The following is a 17,428-nucleotide window of genomic DNA, read 5'->3' as shown; positions in this document are numbered from 1 at the left end:
GTATTTTGCATGGGCTATTGAGCCATCCCTCCAGAACGGTGCCGTGCAACGTAATGGGTTTATGTTTTTGACTGTTCGGCTAGGCGTGCCATGGGGGCGCGTCCTTTTCGCCTGTGGGGGGAGCCGAGGTGGTTCCCAGCAAGCTGCGTGAGTTTTCCAGGCGCTTTCCATCGCGATGTACTTTTATACGATAGTTGCTAGGTCAGCGAACTTTGGTATGCGGCGGCGATTGATGGCGTTAAGGATACCTTCGTTCGCGCAGTTGTTGCAGAATGCTGCTATCGCGTCTTCGTCGCGGCAGTCTTTTACCTTGTTTTTAACAAGGAGGAATCTGGCCCAGAAGTGGTGGACCGCTTCCTGAGTCTGTTGTTTGATGCTCCTGAGAGCATCTATGTCCGGGTGGGTGGGTGGAATTGAATTCGAACCCTGACCCGATTTTGGATCCGGAGTTTGGATGTCTACCGGGCCGGACAGTTCGGGCTCCGGGATATCGACTGATTTTTTAGGCCCGTCCTCCGATTCTATGTTCGGAGGAAGTGGTATGGTTTTCTGCCGGAAAATATCCGGCTCCTTGAGATCGGATACCCGAATATAGTTCGTCTTCAATATAGTAGAAGAGTTGCTCCGCTCCTCGACTACCGCTATCTGATGGGTGATCGGTGGAGTTTTAATTTCTCTCTGGTCGGGTTTAAGCCCGACCCGATCATAGTCTGTAGTGACCCCCAAGGCGGCCATGCGATCCAGGAGTTCATTCAACGACGATAACTGCTTTGGATCCATGCGGGCGGAGTATTCGGGATCAACACGGAGGCGATTTTCGAAGACTTGAGAGGTCATCGTTGGCTTAAGGGCCGAGCCGGAGGATCTGGCCCGGGGCCAGGGCTCCTCCGGAGATGATATTATCCTTGACAACAAGGCGCATCAACCTCCTTGGCGACGTCACAGTGGAACTCTCAATGAAAGCACCAATGTCGGTGTCAAAACCAGCGGATCTCGGGTAGGGGGTCCCGAACTGTGCGTCTAGGATCGATGGTAACAGGAGACGGGGGACACGATGTTTACCCAGGTTTGGGCCCTCTCTATGGAGGTAATACCCTACTTCCTGCTTGATTGATCTTGATGAATATGAGTGTTACAAGAGTTGATCTACCACGAGATCGTAATGGCTAAACCCTAGAAGTCTAGCCTATGAGTATATGGTAATGAATCTGTCCTATCCAGACTATGCTCTCCGGTTTATATAGACACCAGAGAGATCTAGGGTTACATGAGATCAATTACATAGGAGGGAATCTTCATAATAGGTCGCCTAGCTTGCCTTCCACGCCAAGTAGAGTCCAATCCGGACACGGGTACAGTCTTCAGTCTTCGTGTCTTCACAGCCCATCAGTCCGGCCCAGTAGGTAACAGGCCGGACGCCCTAGGACCCCTTAGTCCAGGACTCCCTCAGTACATATGAACGGAAACGATTGGGTTTCGATGCCTTGCCCTGTCGCACACGACCTCATTTTGCCGAGCGTGTGTGCCAGGAGGGCCTATCCCCGACGGTTTCTGGGTCGTGTGGGAAGGACCCCCTATCGCCCACACTCACTTGGCGACGGTTCCAAATTCCGTCGCGGAAAGGGGTTAAAACCGTTTGTATAGCACCTCGTTGTACCAGTGTTCTCCCCCCACCCCACCCCACCCAGCAAAGACAGGAGTAGGGGGGCACTTTGGTCTTGATATTAATCTATCTATTGGCTTGTCTCTCAAACACACACACTCGCTAATTGTGTCTTCGTGCCTCACTCACACACTCTCGATACGACTTTCTCTCTATAGCCCTCCTCAATATGTAGATTTCTCGGTGGTCCTTGATGGTGGGGGTGGTAGTGCTGTACCGAGTGATCTACTCGCCGGCCATCGACAACATACCCGAAATAGTAATGATATTGCTAGTTTTTTGCATCAAAGGTGTAAAAGATCAACATCATACATAAGGATCTAGTACTCAGTAACAATCCCATTTAAACTCATGGTTATTTTAACAGTTTCATAATGAATAAAGCCGGAGCATGAAAACAAATCTTAGAATCCATTCACCTGCTCAAGCAAATAGCTTATCTATCGCCAAAGAAAGCCATGGGCAACGTTAATCATTATCTGTAATTGATAAATACAGCGCAAAAACAAACGCAATATGAACATTATCACTTTCAGATAATTCAAAACAAAATATCCTTCAAATAGTTCACGTAACTTCTCAATTGCATTTTCTATTTGCCCTTTGCGGATCATTCATAAAACATGTTGTTTATAGGCTGCTTAGCCTCTTTTCTGCAATTGGTCTTTGCGCCAAGGGCGCAACGGGTCATCTAGTATATACAATAATTAGAGCTGCTAAGCTAGGCCTCCTCCTGTGCATTCCTAGTGTTGGGCATTGGCTCATCCGGGAGTGACACATGTCCTTGGTTTTGCCTTTGGCTTCCTCCTGTCTTTGGCTTTTGCTTCCTCCGGTTTTTTGCCTTCTTTTCTCCTGATGTGCTGGACCGTTCATACTGCAGTCGCCACTTATGACGATCCTTCATGAAGCCTCGGCCATTTTCTTTCTCATCTAGCATCTCTTTCCCTATCCGCAGTGGAGCGGTGCCGCAACAAGAGGTGCCCTCTCCTCTGTGTCCCCTCCCTCAATTTCTTCTGGTTCTGTCTGCCTCTCCTCTCTCCAATTTACATGTCCCAGTCCTTGCTTCTTTGCGCAGGTGAAGATGACGCAGGAGAAAGCCCCCAAAGGTGGGACCATCTACCATCGGCCACCATGGGAGGACTGGCGACTGGCATGACATGTTGCTTTTGGAGAAGATCGGTAAAGGTGGAGGCCATTGGGATTTTGGGAGGAACTTCCGCCAAAGTTGGGCATCGGTAGTGCAGCAGCATGAGTGGCGAACACTCGACCTATCTCCCTAGCAAGACCACACCTTCTCCGCCACGGCTTCTCCCTGTCGGCTGAGCTGCTAGCTTCACCATCCTTCCTCGGTCGCTCTCCTTCGCCTTAGCTGGCTCCTTGACCCCATGGTATGCCAGATTTCATTAAAAGTATTTCCTTTTTAATAAAAAGTATTTCCTTTTTCCTTGGTTATTTAACGATCACAGTGATGTGAACTAAGATGTGCCAATCATTATAGATGCCAAAATCATAGCAGACATTTGGTTAGGTTCGGAGATTATGATGGTAATGTGAACTAACATATTATCATGGATGAACATGAAACTGTTATTTGGTAATTTGAACTAAGGGATGCCAAACATCGCAGTCCTAAGCAAAAGCAAAAAAACAAATCATTCCAAAAATACCAACTTGTGTCCTCTGAATGTTAGAATCTGTTGTATACAATGAAAAAAATTCTCATCATTGTTTCAAGAATTTGCAAGTAATATGTCATAGCAATATTGAGTTGCATATGTGTAAAATTAAATAGGTAGCATATAATAGTGTATATTCTATCTACTACCAGGAAGTTACATATAGTTTACTTGCACATTCACAATATTTTAGAATCTTCGGAAGTTCACAAAAGTGGGAGAACATGTGCCTTCTTTTTCTTAGTGCAAACATTCACAATTGTAGGGTTTACAGAATAATAGTGGGTGTTTTTAGATTGTGAAACTTTTGACAATTAGTCAATAATGATTAGTATCATAAAATTGATTATCTTAAATCTACATACATTAATTTGATAGCAAGACATAAAGTTGTCGATATTTGTTAAATTGGTGTATCTTTCATTTTGCTAGTTTGACCATAGGAGTGCAAATCTCAAGCAAGTGAATCAAATTTTTGCAAGTGTGTGTGTGCTGCTGCCGACTTCATTCACTTCATTACAAAGTAGATACCCTTACGTCCAACTAGATATAAAAACTGGAGCTAAAATTTTGGGCAAGGCTCGGTGATGATTCAAAGATTAAACACCTAAGATACATACTCATTTTACACATTTATCAAGAGAAAATCTGAAGCTATAATTGGTACACAGGCTCAAGTATGGTGTAAGTGCTGGAAGCAGCGATATACCCTCCACAAGATGCACTTGTAGGGCGGCCTTAATTTTTGCTACAACGGCCGGAGTACCAACTGCTGTTCATGGTGGTGTGTACGCGATTGGAGCAGGTGGCTACGGAGGTTTTTTTTCCCAACATGGATGGTAGCATAACCTACGGATCGATCCACCACCTCTTCGACATAGGCATAGTGTCGGTCTAAAGGACTCTACTGTTGCCGATTTGTCGATTTTTATTTCATGAATTTTTGTCAGACTTTTGGATTTGGCTGTGTGCATCTTAGTTACGCAGAGGCCGGGTGTTACTCATAATGCTTTGTATCCGCTTGATGCTACATTTTGAGATAATAAAGTCGCCCTCTATCGAAAAAAATGTCTCCAAGACATAACGACGGCGGCGAGGATATGGTGTTCACTGCTATGGGAGACGAAGAACAAGATGTCGCCATTGCTATACTTTGGTGAATTGGAAACAGTGCGGGGTGCAGGAAATGGCTGCTAGGGGTGTGTTAGAAGGACGATGTAATAAATTGGATTGGATGGAGTACGACTCACGTCCACCACACACATCCAGGAAACAAGAACCCGGTCCAAGAAGATGAGCAAACGTCGGGACCGTAGAAGACCATGGTCGGCTCCAGCAATAATGGCTACCTGACAAGGCGCAGCGGCACTGTTCGATAATGTTGTTTCCTGCCGAAATACTCAAGCATATACAATAGTGTGCACTGATCCCTATATGCACCAACGACTTAGATAATAGGATCATATAGTAGTATGACCCATAATGAATTTCCGCAAAACATCAAGTTTTTCTTATCTCATGCAGTGCAACCCACACAATTCTCTCTGGTCTGGGGAACTATGTTTCATGATTTCCATAGCATCTCTGTGCGTGCAGCTTCATGATCTTTGCTTTGAGCACTGCTAACAGCACCATGACATGCCATAGTCATGAAATGATTGTTTCAACAAGTGAACGACAAGGCAAGTGTCACCAAATAAATAATAATATACGAAAGACCGCGGGCCTATGTTTCTCTCCTTAGTTCTAGCCCCATTAGGGAAACTCCAACGCCAAACGTACGTGGACATATCTGGACTTGTCTGCGGACAGTGGTAGGCAAGTGTCATCCAACCCGGTGCATCAAATCCATCCAACCCGATGCATCAAATCCATCCAACCCGGTGCATCAAATGCCCGCCCAGGTTCCGGCCTCCTCCATTTGAGAAGCATATGTAGATCAATAGAAATTTAGTAAATATAAGTGCAAACATATGCAATCACAACCAAAAAGCGTCGGATGTTCATAAGTTTTTTATATGCAGCCGATCCTAAAAGTTGTCGGTTTGTGCAAAAAACTTTACTTTTTGCCTCCCAGTCCGGCTGTCCATGTCAAATTCTTCACTGTACGTCCGACTCCTCAGAATTGGCTGCCAAGCACTTCAACATCCTAGCACGGTAAGCTTGCACGATCTTCGCTGCATCGGGATCCAACTCCAGCATATTTATGGTCAACATCTTGGTGTCCTCCGAACCAGTCAAGCTGAACCTTCTTCTGTTGGAGCTTGATCTTCTTTTCTTGCGCCACCTTGGACTTGTCAAACCTCTCGGCCTTCTTCTCCTCCACGCCATTGCGCTTGACGCATGCCTCCTCCTTTGCGATGATGTCCTCGTACCTCTCCATCATCTTGGCGGTCGCCCCTTGCTTATCCTTCTCCTCCTCCCACTTCCCCCCTTGGTTCCTAGTCATCCTTATGGCCGGAGCAAGGTCTCCTTTTGTTGGATCACCATCTTCATCTACATTGGCTATGGAGGCGGTCTTGACGGAATTGGTAATGACATTGAGCCACTTGGGGTGCACATTCAATTTCAACCAACAATGCATGAAGATGAAGTGCTTCTTCTCCGTCTTGAAGAACAATTAGCAGGCGGAAGGTGCGGCAGCACGTCGCGCCTGTGGTTGAGCCCGTGCGTACGTATGTGTTTTTTTAATGAAATAAGGGATGTCAGTAGGTTGGAGGCCGAGCTAGTTGCGAAGAGGCCCTTTTACGTTGTTGTTTATTGTCAAGTCCTTCAGCAATAGCTCTTACATCGTTGTTTATTGCCAGTCCTTCAGCAATGTTCTTCCATCATTGATGCCTTGTTATTAATGGAAAGGGTAATAGTTAGAGACTGCTTCTGTAGCTGCTGTTAACAGTAGCTTTTAAATGTGTGCAAACTCAATTAAAAAGAATGCAATTGATATGCTCATCATCTTAAAATATTCAGGGAACTAAATGGATATTCTACCGTGAGCTGCACACTTACAATAAACTGGTACAAAGGGTATGGATAGCTTTGAAGACATGGAATTTTTTTCAGGAATCAAACCATAGCAATGGCAGGGTTATCATGACGAATAAAAAAAGCATATGTGAAAATTCAATATCACTCTTTATCTGAAATTTAAAACCAATTGATACTGCAGTTGCAAATACAATGAAACAAAATCTATGTTCTAATTGGTAATCAAATGTAGCTTTTAAATGCTAACTATAACACTTCTAATTCTCTACTCGACTTTCAAATGATAGTTGAACCCTAAAAATAAAGCTTTATAAAATATTTATTTCACATACACAAGTGAAACTGAAATGACTAAGTGAACTAAATTTAGTAGCCTGAACAGATGTAAAAGAGATGGAGCCTACTTATTTTTTACCTCACCTACTTCTGGCCAACCTTTCTCCCGTGCAGCAAGTTAAGTTGTCATGCACTTTAAACTTTGACCAAGCAAAAGTAAGATGTCGACGAAGCACAAATGAAAAGGGTAGAAACTCATAATAAATTATCTCCCATTGAATTATATCCTTGACAGGAAAAAGCAGAAATACAAACATGTAAATGTGCTCCTTCTTTGTTGTATATCCTTGCCTTTTCTCATTCTGTTATGTATTGTCACTAGAAATAATATAGAAGCAATTTCAACCTGTTTGTTGATCTGTTCCGGACCATGGTTCATCTATCTATAGTTGTAGTTCCTAATGAGAACAACAATAAGCATTGCACATCTTTTTACCATGCATTTTGTAGATGGTTTGATGATCTAATGCCAACATCCCGGTTCAGCTTGTTCAATGCAAATGAATATAACCAGGTGACCATCTCATCCTATATTGATACTACCGGAACAAAATTGCCATTCATAATATCTCAAAATCAAATGAAAATGTTAACGTTCAAGATCAGGTACTTTGTAGTTTTTTTTACTGGTACAATTTTGACTGAGCTATATTGTTGTTTTCTAATGTTGATGCCATAGTCTACCAAGAAGCCTAGGGTTTACCTAGTCTACCTAAAGGGTTCCAAGAAGCGTTACCTCAAATTCCCGTGAAAGCCACTGATAAACTACTAAACTACCGAATGAATAATCTTCTCACGATCTTTAACAATTTGTGTGCTAACACCTTCAGCATGCAAGCGATTATTCCACCACTCCAGTCACCTTGCAAAATATGACCAAGAGAATATTCATTCCACTTAAATCCACATATTAGAACCATGTAGTCATTTTGAAGAAGTATAAAGTCTTACGATCTATAGGCTGGAGCCATGTCCATTCTATAAACAAAGAAATTGTTTCACTAAATACGTATAAGAAGGTTTCAGTGACAGTCATGTCGACCCGCCGTTTGAAAAATAATGTAAAAGTACGGCTTCAAAATTTATGGAAAGAAAATTCAAGAAAATTACTTGCAGAATTGAACAAAGAAAATACCCATGTTCCATTTAGCATAATAAATTAGTTTATCCTTGTAGGTAACTTGTCCCTGCAATCTAATTATAGGAGAGCACATAAACAATCAACTTATATTTTCAATGGAGGAGATAAACATACAATCTTTTGTACAGATTCATATCTTATAATTCAGTGTCGCATGAATTAAACATGAGCTCCAAGATAAAGAATAAAGACAAGTTGCACAAAGATGTATCAAAAGCCACAATACTATCATGTAGTAAAGGAGATATAATATCTAAGCACTTACCGAAAATTCATTATGGGTCATACTACTATATGATCCTATTATCTAAGTCGTTGGTGCATATAGGGATCAGCGCACACTATTGTATATGCTTGAGTATTTCAGCAGGAAACAGCATTATCAAACAATGTCGCTGCGCCTTGTCAGGTAGCCATTATTGCTGGAGCCGACCATGGTCTTCTACGGTCCCGACGTTTGCTCATCTTCTTGGACCGGGTTCTTGTTTCCTGGATGTGTGTGGTGGACGTGAGTCATACTCCATCCAATCCAATTTATTACATCGTCCTTCTGACACACCCCCTAGCAGCCATTTCCTGCACCCCGCACTGTTTCCAATTCACCGAAGTACAGCAATGGCGACATCTTGTTCTTCGTCTCCCATAGCAGTGAACACCATATCCTCGCTGTCGTCGTTATGTCTTGGAGACATTTTTTTCGATAAAGGGCGACTTTATTATCTCAAAATGTAGCATCAAGCGGATACAAAGCATTATGAGTAACACCCGGCCTCTGCGTAACTAAGATGCACACAGCCAAATCCAGAAGTCTGACAAAAATTCATGAAATAAAAATCGACAAATCGGCAACGGTAGAGTCCTTTAGACCGACACTATGCCTATGTCGAAGAGGTGGTGGATCGATCCGTAGGTTATGCTGCCATCCATGTTGGGAAAAAAAAACCTCCGTGGCCACCTGCTCCAATCGCGTACACACCACCATGAACAGCAGTTGGTACTCCGGCCGTTGTAGCAAAAATTAAGGCCGCCCTACAAGTGCATCTTGTGGAGGGTAAGATCTTGAACCAGATCTTTCCTTTTCCGTTGGTACAATTGATGTAGTCTCAATTCGTTTACTTGTTTTTCTTCTCGTGATTGTAATCTGGTCAATGTCCCTTCTTCGAATGATAGGACACATGTCCCGCTATACTGGAGTCTGTCGCAGCTGGCCGCAGTTTTGCGCCTCTGTCACCAGCTTTGTCTGGATCTCAGCTTGACAAGCCGAGAGAGGATCCGGACTGCCTCATCAATTCTTCTCTTTACAAATCTTCTCACGGATTGCAGCAAAATCCCGGTGCTCGAGTGTCTTCCAATGGAGAACTGTCAAGGATAATGCTCCTTGTGGCCGCAACGAATTTGATGGTTTCTGTTTCAGTGATGGGGCTGTGTATCCTGGTCCTATATTTGGTCACCTCCCTCGGACGATTCATCCCAATCAGTGGGTACTCTACTACGCACCTCGCTTCTCTCCTTCATATCCAAGGCCGGCGAGGCACCCCCGTCCGAGAAGTTCAGCAACCTGAACATGCATCAGACGAAACACCACTGGAGTTGACTAACCGTTGTCACAACCGCCGTGAAAAGGGTCAAGGAAGCAAGGCCTCGCCCGGAAATCGCCAGCCGTGTGTTGCCTCGCTCTACAACTCCATTTTTCCTCTGACCGACCCCCTCGCCGCTCCAACTATTTGATTGAAGACGACAGACAGTGGTTTGTTCTCCATGAGATAGAGCAAAAAATTCTGGACTATGGTCCAACTACAGCCAGGATCCTGGACCGGCGGTCCTAGTCCGTCTAGTCTGTCACCTGCACACGGGCTTGACTGCTGTCAGCTATACAGCAATCTGTACGTGTAGCCATCTTCCTACGTCCTCTGACATGACGCTGGTCGGAATACCTCTTTTTCCACAGCTCACAGCCTGCCTCAGTCAATGCTACCAAACCAACCAATCAGCCCATCGGACCGTCCAGATAATGCTACTATATACAAGTACGAGCCATATCGCTGCTTCCGATGTTTTGGCCTCTCAAAAACAAATGATGTTTGGGCAGGCACCAAATAGGGAATTGCCAGGAAACAATAATTTTCTATAATATTGACAAAACAAGAAAACAATCTTAGCCATTCAAGCTGAAGAACGATAATACCGCACTTCCATTACCAGAAATATTCATTTATATAGTTACCAAAAAAAATATGCAAGCTATGTCTGTATCAGACACACATACAGTATAACACTTCAATAAATGAGGGGTAAATTGTGAGCTAGCAATGAAATCATGGAACACTGACATATAGTTATTCATTAACACGTTGTGGCTACACTCTTGAAAAGTTGAAACGAACCAAACATAAAAAAACGGAACAGACAAAATCAGAAAGACCAGAGCAGGATCTATAAAATCTTCAAGGCAAACAATCATTGCCTACAACATATGACACAGCAGTGTTATCGTTTTCGGTTTAATACAATAGCCATCCCACAAAATGGCACCTGGATAGGTAATATTTTGGTCTGATTACTGAAGCTTCCCTCAGATGGTAATGCAACTTACTTGGCCATCATGACTTTAACAAATTCGTCATAGTTGATCTGGCCATCACCATCAACATCAGCCTCACGGACCATCTCGTCAACCTCCTCATCAGTCAACTTCTCACCAAGGTTGGTCATGACATGGCGCAGTTCAGCAGCAGAGATAAAACCATTTTGATCCTTGTCAAACACACGGAATGCCTCCTTGAGCTCTTCCTCAGAATCAGTGTCCTTCATCTTGCGGGCCATAAGGTTGAGGAATTCGGGGAAATCAATTGTTCCATTGCCGTCAGCATCCACCTCATTGATCATGTCTTGAAGCTCTGCCTCAGTGGGATTCTGCCCCAGGGAACGCATGACAGTTCCCAGCTCCTTGGTGGTAATGCAACCTGGAAAGGAGACGATCTATGTTATTGAAGTCCAGGTGTTCAGCTCTCAGGTATCCTATGTAATGTTTAAAATCATCAATTCTTGTGCAGGTGCATAATAAACAAATAAAACAAAAGGATATAATACTAAAAATGAACCTTGCTTACACTCACTAGACATAAACTAGTATTCGCTAAGCCAAAGATACAAGTCGTGATGGCTATCAAATTAGTAAGTGCAGGCTCCATCTATTTCTTCCACAGAAAAAATTATGGAGCTAACGTTCAGGATCTAATAACCCTCAGGCACAACAGCCACGAAACCACTTGATCCAGCCATCCATTAGTGGATGATTATGATGAGTGAGCATGTGCTGACGTCACATTGAGCAGGGCTACGCCGCAGCAGTCGCGCAGTAGTGGCGTCCTTTCTTTTATAAAGCTCTTGCCTGTGTCAAGGCTCAGACTGTATGTTGTTACATGAATCTTTCCAACAATGCATAGTTTTGCCACACAAAAGTGATACCATTGGATTACTAGTTAAAACTATTTTCATGTTGGTCATAATTCTGTACTTATGAGCATGATGATTAAGTCCAATTTTGGAGACCATTAGTCTTATTTCCATCTAGCTAACACTGTGCGAACCCACAACAACTCAAGATATTCCAACGATTGTCAGGTAAATCACCGTTTTGTCTTCTGTTGACCTAAAATCAAGAGCAACTAGCATACCATGCCCCTTGGATTGATTCAGGCAGCTATCCTCCACAGAGCTGCCACTTGATATAAGTTAGTTATCTGATGCGTGGTGCCAAACTATCATGTCCATGCTTTTATTTTCAGTCTCAACTTGAATTGTCAGCAAACACATACTTGTGGAACTATTAACTCAATAATGAACAGCGTAACATACTGTGTTAGTGTGTTTGGTCTTTGGACCATGTTGGCATGGCACCAATGACTTGCTATCTGCATAATATGTTTGCTAACAAAGAAACTGAACCTTTCAAATAAAATACTTTCAACAACTGTCAGGATAAACCCCACTAACAAATAGTAAAAGAAAAACAACCTTCAAAAACTTGATAAAGCACATACATTAGGTATAAAGTTATTTAGTGGTAATAATTAACTTCAAATCCTAGCTACGTTGAATTCATTAGTTTTCCACTTAATTTGCTATCAGAGAGCATTTGCAGAACGAAAAGGAAAACACTTCCCGCAGATCATGATAGGTAAGCAACAAAAGTGAGTCCTTCATTCAATTTATCAATTGATAGTAGTACTCCTGATGGTAATGCTCAGTGATGACGAAGCTATGCACGTAATAGAGGCATGTTGCAGCAGCAGCCAGTTTTGCAGCGAATAGATTCAGAACATCCTCAACTGCTTTACAGTTTACCTTCTCAGTGACAGAATCTGTACAACTTTCGCTTGTAATTTCCTGATTTACCCTATCTAGTTGATAGCTCTCCAGCAACAACTTATGGACCACTCCCAGTTATACATCTAAGGCTCTAACTCTGAAACAACCAGATTATAATTAATGAGTGCATGTTGTGTGACCTCAAAGCAAAGAGAAGCACTCTTTGGATAACACTATCATCCAATGTAAACTGCGACGTACAATTTTGCGATAGTTAAATCATATAGCAAACTAATGCGAATGAATCTAGACTCCACAGAGTGCATTTTCTATTATTTAGCCATTTAAGCTCTAGAGAGATTATTCCCTTCCGCTGCAATAAACTGGAGCCCTTAATATACAATTGAAGAAACATGATAGTGAGATGAACGCAATGATTCCACCAACAAATCCAACGAAATCACGGCCTATGGGTGACGAATCAAAACTCGGCAGACCTCTATCCGTTGGCACAAACTGATGATGGATCAAGCGATCAGTTATCGTTTACCCCCAATCAAGCTACGCCACTCTCTAAGATCCAAAAGTGACAAGCAGTCAAGCATTGAGGGCAGGCCCGTAGACTCCAAACGGATCTCAAGAAATCACAATAGATGGGAATTCAAAAGGAAGGCGTGCAGACCAGGAATCGAGATCCGAGATCCCTCAAAACAGAGAACGATCCAACAGATAGTTCCTGGTCGATCGTTGACCAATACTGACAAAGCAGACAGATCAATAAGACGCATAATCTCTTCGCCTAACAACGAGAGAGAGAGAGAGAGAGAGAGAGAGAGAGAGAGAGAGAGAGAGAGAGAGGAGGGAGTACCGTCCCCATCCTTGTCGAAGAGGCTGAAAGCCTCCTTGAACTCGGCGATCTGGTCGTCGGTGAGCTGGTCCGCCATTGGCCGCAAGTCGGGTCGGAGATGGCGAGGAGGGGAGGGAGGAAGGTGGCGATGCGAATGAGCGTTCTTGTGGGTAGGAGAAGACTTTCCCTGGTTCGGTCGTCAACTTGGGCACGTTCAATTGCCCAAGTGGCTTGTTTTTTCTTTTACTATTTTTTTCTAAGCAGGTAATTACCCGTGGGTTGCAGTGATGGCATAATATTCTTTCGTAACAATATGTCGCTACGGTGCCACGAAGCTACGAGCCAGCAGAGTTGGTGCCGGATCACCACTTGCTACTATTTTTTTCTTACTATATAGTAGGTCGTGAACCCGTTTTTACCATGAGAGGCAAACCACGAGGAGACTAGGGTTTTGACGCGCGGTGGCCGGCGTCTTCGCTGTCCCAAGTCGATGCTTTGGTGTGTCGTCGCTGGTCTCCTTTTCTCTATTACGAGATGGATAGCTGATGAGGATTTCTTGGTGTGGCATCAGCGATTCTTCCTGAGAAGCTAGATCAGATCTTCATCCTCCTTAGAGGGAGCTTCGTCTTCAGATTCGCCGTCCCCTAGCAAATTTAATTTAGTGTTTGCTGTCCTCCCGCGCCACCGCCGACCAGGAGTTTTGTTGTTGTTTTACTACCATGAAGATACTAGCATGAACCTGTTACGGGCTCGGGAACGCCCCAGCAGTCCGAGTTTTGTTGGATGTCCAACGAAGTTGCAACCTCGATGTGATGTTTTTGTCAGAGACTCACCTTGAATCTTTTCTGGCTAAATGTTTGCGAAAGAGATTGAGGATGGACCAATAGCTAGTCTGCCCAGGTGATGGGAGGAAAGGTGGTATTATTTTGTTTTGGAACAATAATATTAAAGTCTATAGATTAGCCCTTTGTGCTATGTTCATTAATGTAAAAATTGAAGAAAGAGACAATACGTTTTGGTGTTTGACTACAGGGATGCATGTGGAGTTTAAGTGAAAAAAATAAACATTTGACTTGGAGTCGCATGAGGCAACTACACCAAAACCAGACCTCCCATGGTTACTTATAGGAGATCTCAATGAAATCCAGTTCCTCCATGAAAGGGGAGGTGGGAATCCAAGGCCCATCCAATATATGCAAGCCTTTCGAAATCTAATATATGCAAGCCTTTCGAAATGCAATGGACGATTGCGAGCTTCAGGATCTTGATTTTGTTGGGGGGGGCCTTTCACATGGTACAAAGCCAGAATTAAGAAAAGATTGGACATATGTCTGGTGAACGAAGCATGGAATAATCTTTTTCCTCAGGCAGCCTTAGAGAACCGAGAGTTTAATCACTCGGATCATCGACCCCTGATAGTGGATACTAATTTTTATGGTCGGTCGGCTAGTGGATCTAGTAACATGCATGAAGCTAATTTTAACACAATCGTTGAGGAAGCATGGATAGAAACTGGTGTTAATCCCAGGGTAACAAACATTTATGAGAGACTAAATAAAATGGATGATCACTTCCACGATTGGGATCAGCGGGTTCTAAAGAAACCTAAGAAGCGGCTACGCAAGGCACAAAGGGATTTGGAGAAAGTCATGGTAGGGCCAATGAACGATGATAATGTGGAGAAGAGAAAGGAACTTTCTAAACTAATTGAATACTTGTTGGAGTTAGAAGAGATCCAAGTTATGCTGAGATCACGGGTAAACTGGTTCAAATATGGGGACCGTAACACTGGGTTCTTTCAAGCTTTTGCGTCGGTGAGACGGAAGAAATACTTCATGAAAAACCTGAAGGACGAGGGAGGTAATTGGCTACAAGGTACGCATCACCTAAATCCGCATATTTTCACTACTTCTATCACCTGTTCACCTCAGAGGTGCAGCACACAGAACCGAGTATTCTGCAGAAAGTACAACCCAAAGTGACCAGTCAGATGAACGATTGCCCCCTGTACCTGTGATGATGTGAAGAAGGCAGTACATAGCATTGGTGATCTTCAAGCACCCGGCTCGGATGAACTACATGCTATCTTCTTTATAAAATATTGGCATATTATTGGAGATGAAATTACACAAGAAGTGTTGTTTGCTATTAATTCTAGGAAGATATCGGCTGAGTGGAACGACACCACCATTGTGATGATCCCAAAAACTGACACCACAGAGCTGGTAACTCAATTTCGTCCTATAAGTCTTTGTAATGTTCTCCATATAATCATCTCCAAGATGCTAGCTTCACGTTTGAAAAATATCCTGCCAGAGATTATTTCAATCACACAAAGTGCCTATGTACCTGGTTGGATGATTACAGACAACATCCCAATAGCTTATGAGTGTATTCATAAGATTAAAAATAAGAGAGCTAGTAAAACTGGGCTTTGTGTTGTTAAATTGGACATGCACAAAGCATACGACAGGGTGGTCCTTTCTGCATGACATGATGACCACCCTAGGATTCCATGAACATTAGATTGAGATGATGATGTCATGTGTGAGCTCGGTCAGATACAAAGTGAGGTTTAATTCCCAGGAGACATATTCGTTTATTCCTACTAGAGGTATAAGGTAGGGGGTCCCCTTTCCCCTTACCTTTTCCTGCTTTGAGCATAGGGTCTTTCTAGTTTATTGTAGTATGAAGAAGAAGCTGGTGGCATAGATGGGATTAGAGTGTGAAAAAATGCACTATCAGTATCACATCTTTTATTCGCTGACGACTCTCTGTTTCTTATGAAAGCAGATGTTTTAAATCCAGCTTCCTTACAACATGTTCTGGATACCTATTTTCAAAGCTCACCACAATTGGTGAGTCTGTCAAAGTCAAGAATTTTCTTCAGTCCTAATACCCCGCTTGTTTCAGGGCTGAAATTTGCCAGGAGTTACACATTGATACTGAAGCATTATTAGATAGATACTTGGGACTACCAGCACTAGTTGGTGCACACATAAGTGATTGCTTCAGACATTTTATGAGAGAATCAAGGAAAGATTAAGGGGTTGGATGGAGAAGCAATTATCTATTGGGGGTAAGGAGATAGTTCTTAAGTCTGTGGCTCAGGTCTTCGCCATGTCAGTATTCTGCCTACTGAAAGGTGCATGTAAAGATATCACTAACTTGATTGCATAGTTTTGGTGGGGAGATGATGAGGCTCATAAGAGGATGCATTGGTATACTTGGTGGAAATTGTGTTACCCAAAGAGTGAAGGAGGAATGGGTTTCAGAGATCTTCATTCCTTTAACTTGGTAATGCTCTCAAAACAGTGTTGGTGTCTTATCACCAACCCAAATTCCTTATGTGCCAGGATGTTGAAGGCAAAATACTTCCCCAACACACACTTACTCCAAGCTACCCTATAAATCGTGCTTCTTTCACTTGGCAAAGCATCATGAAAGGATTGGAAACTTTCAAGTTGGGACATATTTGGCGTATTGGAATAGGAGAAAGTGTTAATATCTGGACAGATCCTTGGGTGCCTACAAGCCCGGATAGGAGAATTATTACAGCCCAAGGACTCACGATCCTGACGCGTGTAGGCAAATTGATAGATCCTAATACAGAGAGATGTGATGAAGAATTGATTCGTTCAATCTTCAACCCAGTTGACGTTAGGAGAATACTACAAATCCCGATCAACATTCAAGCCTTTGATGATTTTATTGCTTGGCATCCCGATCGCAAGGGTATATTCTCAGTGAGGACTGCATATAAAATCCAATGGTTTTGAACTTTCCGGGCGCATGCAAATCAACAGGCAAGACCAGGGGGCTCAAAGTCACCAGAAATATGGTCTAGGCTTTGGAAACTTCACATCCCACGTAAAGTTTTGATTTTCTGCTGGCGAGCCCTTCATGGAATAATCCCCTTAAAATCTATACTTACTAACAGACATGTTGGCTCGAATAGTGCTTGCCTGGTCTGCCACCAAGCAGTAGAGGATGTATGTCGTCTTCTATTCGATTGTGTCCATGCGAAGGAGCTTTAGTCCAAGCTAGGGGTTTTGCAATGGGTTGAGGAGGCCAAACTTATTAACCAATCTGGTTCAATCGTTCTTGAACACCTACTTCTAGCTGATGATAGTCCAGTACCACTAAAACCCAACTTGGATGTCATACAAATTATTGCAGTAGGGGGTTGGTACTTGTGGTGGCTCCGAAGACAGTTCACTCATGATGGGAAGCCACCGTCCCCTTGTAGATGGCCTATGTCTGTTTTGGCTATAGTTAACAACTTCCATGGAGCCAACCCAAGAAACAAGACAACAATCAACAGAGATGGGGTAAGCCTGATCCTAAATTCATGAAATTAAATGTCGATGTTGCTTTCTTTGTTGATGAGGGAGCTAGAGCGACAGCAGATGTACTAAGAGATAATAGTGGGAACTTCCTAGCAGCTCAAAGCAGATACATTCCTCACG

General features: G+C 43.2%; 1 protein-coding gene across 1 annotated transcript; it reads right to left on the bottom strand.

The window, feature by feature from the left end:
• Window positions 1-10,111: 10,111 nt before the first annotated feature.
• LOC109776683 (calmodulin-3) lies at window positions 10,112-13,220 on the bottom strand. The gene is made up of 2 exons (XM_020335349.4): window positions 12,981-13,220; window positions 10,112-10,764 (listed from the first exon to the last, which is right to left on the bottom strand). Exons 1-2 carry the CDS (start codon window positions 13,054-13,056, stop codon window positions 10,391-10,393), a joined length of 450 nt encoding a protein of 149 aa, XP_020190938.1. The 5' UTR covers window positions 13,057-13,220; the 3' UTR covers window positions 10,112-10,390.
• Between the last annotated feature and the right edge of the window lie 4,208 nt (window positions 13,221-17,428).

This window comes from Aegilops tauschii, chromosome 3 (genome assembly GCF_002575655.3).
Source record: "Aegilops tauschii subsp. strangulata cultivar AL8/78 chromosome 3, Aet v6.0, whole genome shotgun sequence".
Taxonomy (NCBI): domain Eukaryota; kingdom Viridiplantae; phylum Streptophyta; class Magnoliopsida; order Poales; family Poaceae; genus Aegilops; species Aegilops tauschii.
The sequence above is the reverse complement of the archived record's forward strand: the minus strand, read 5'-3'. Positions and strand labels throughout refer to the sequence as shown.

What these genes read in the sequence shown, in the direction of transcription:
- LOC109776683 (XM_020335349.4), bottom strand. Translation starts at nt 13,056, where the DNA reads ATGGCGGACCAGCTCACCGACGACCAGATCGCCGAGTTCAAGGAGGCT. An exon ending in CTTCGACAAGGATGGGGACG is followed by an intron (nt 10,765 to 12,980) that starts GTACTCCCTCCT and finishes TCTCCTTTCCAG; the next exon opens with GTTGCATTACCACCAAGGAG.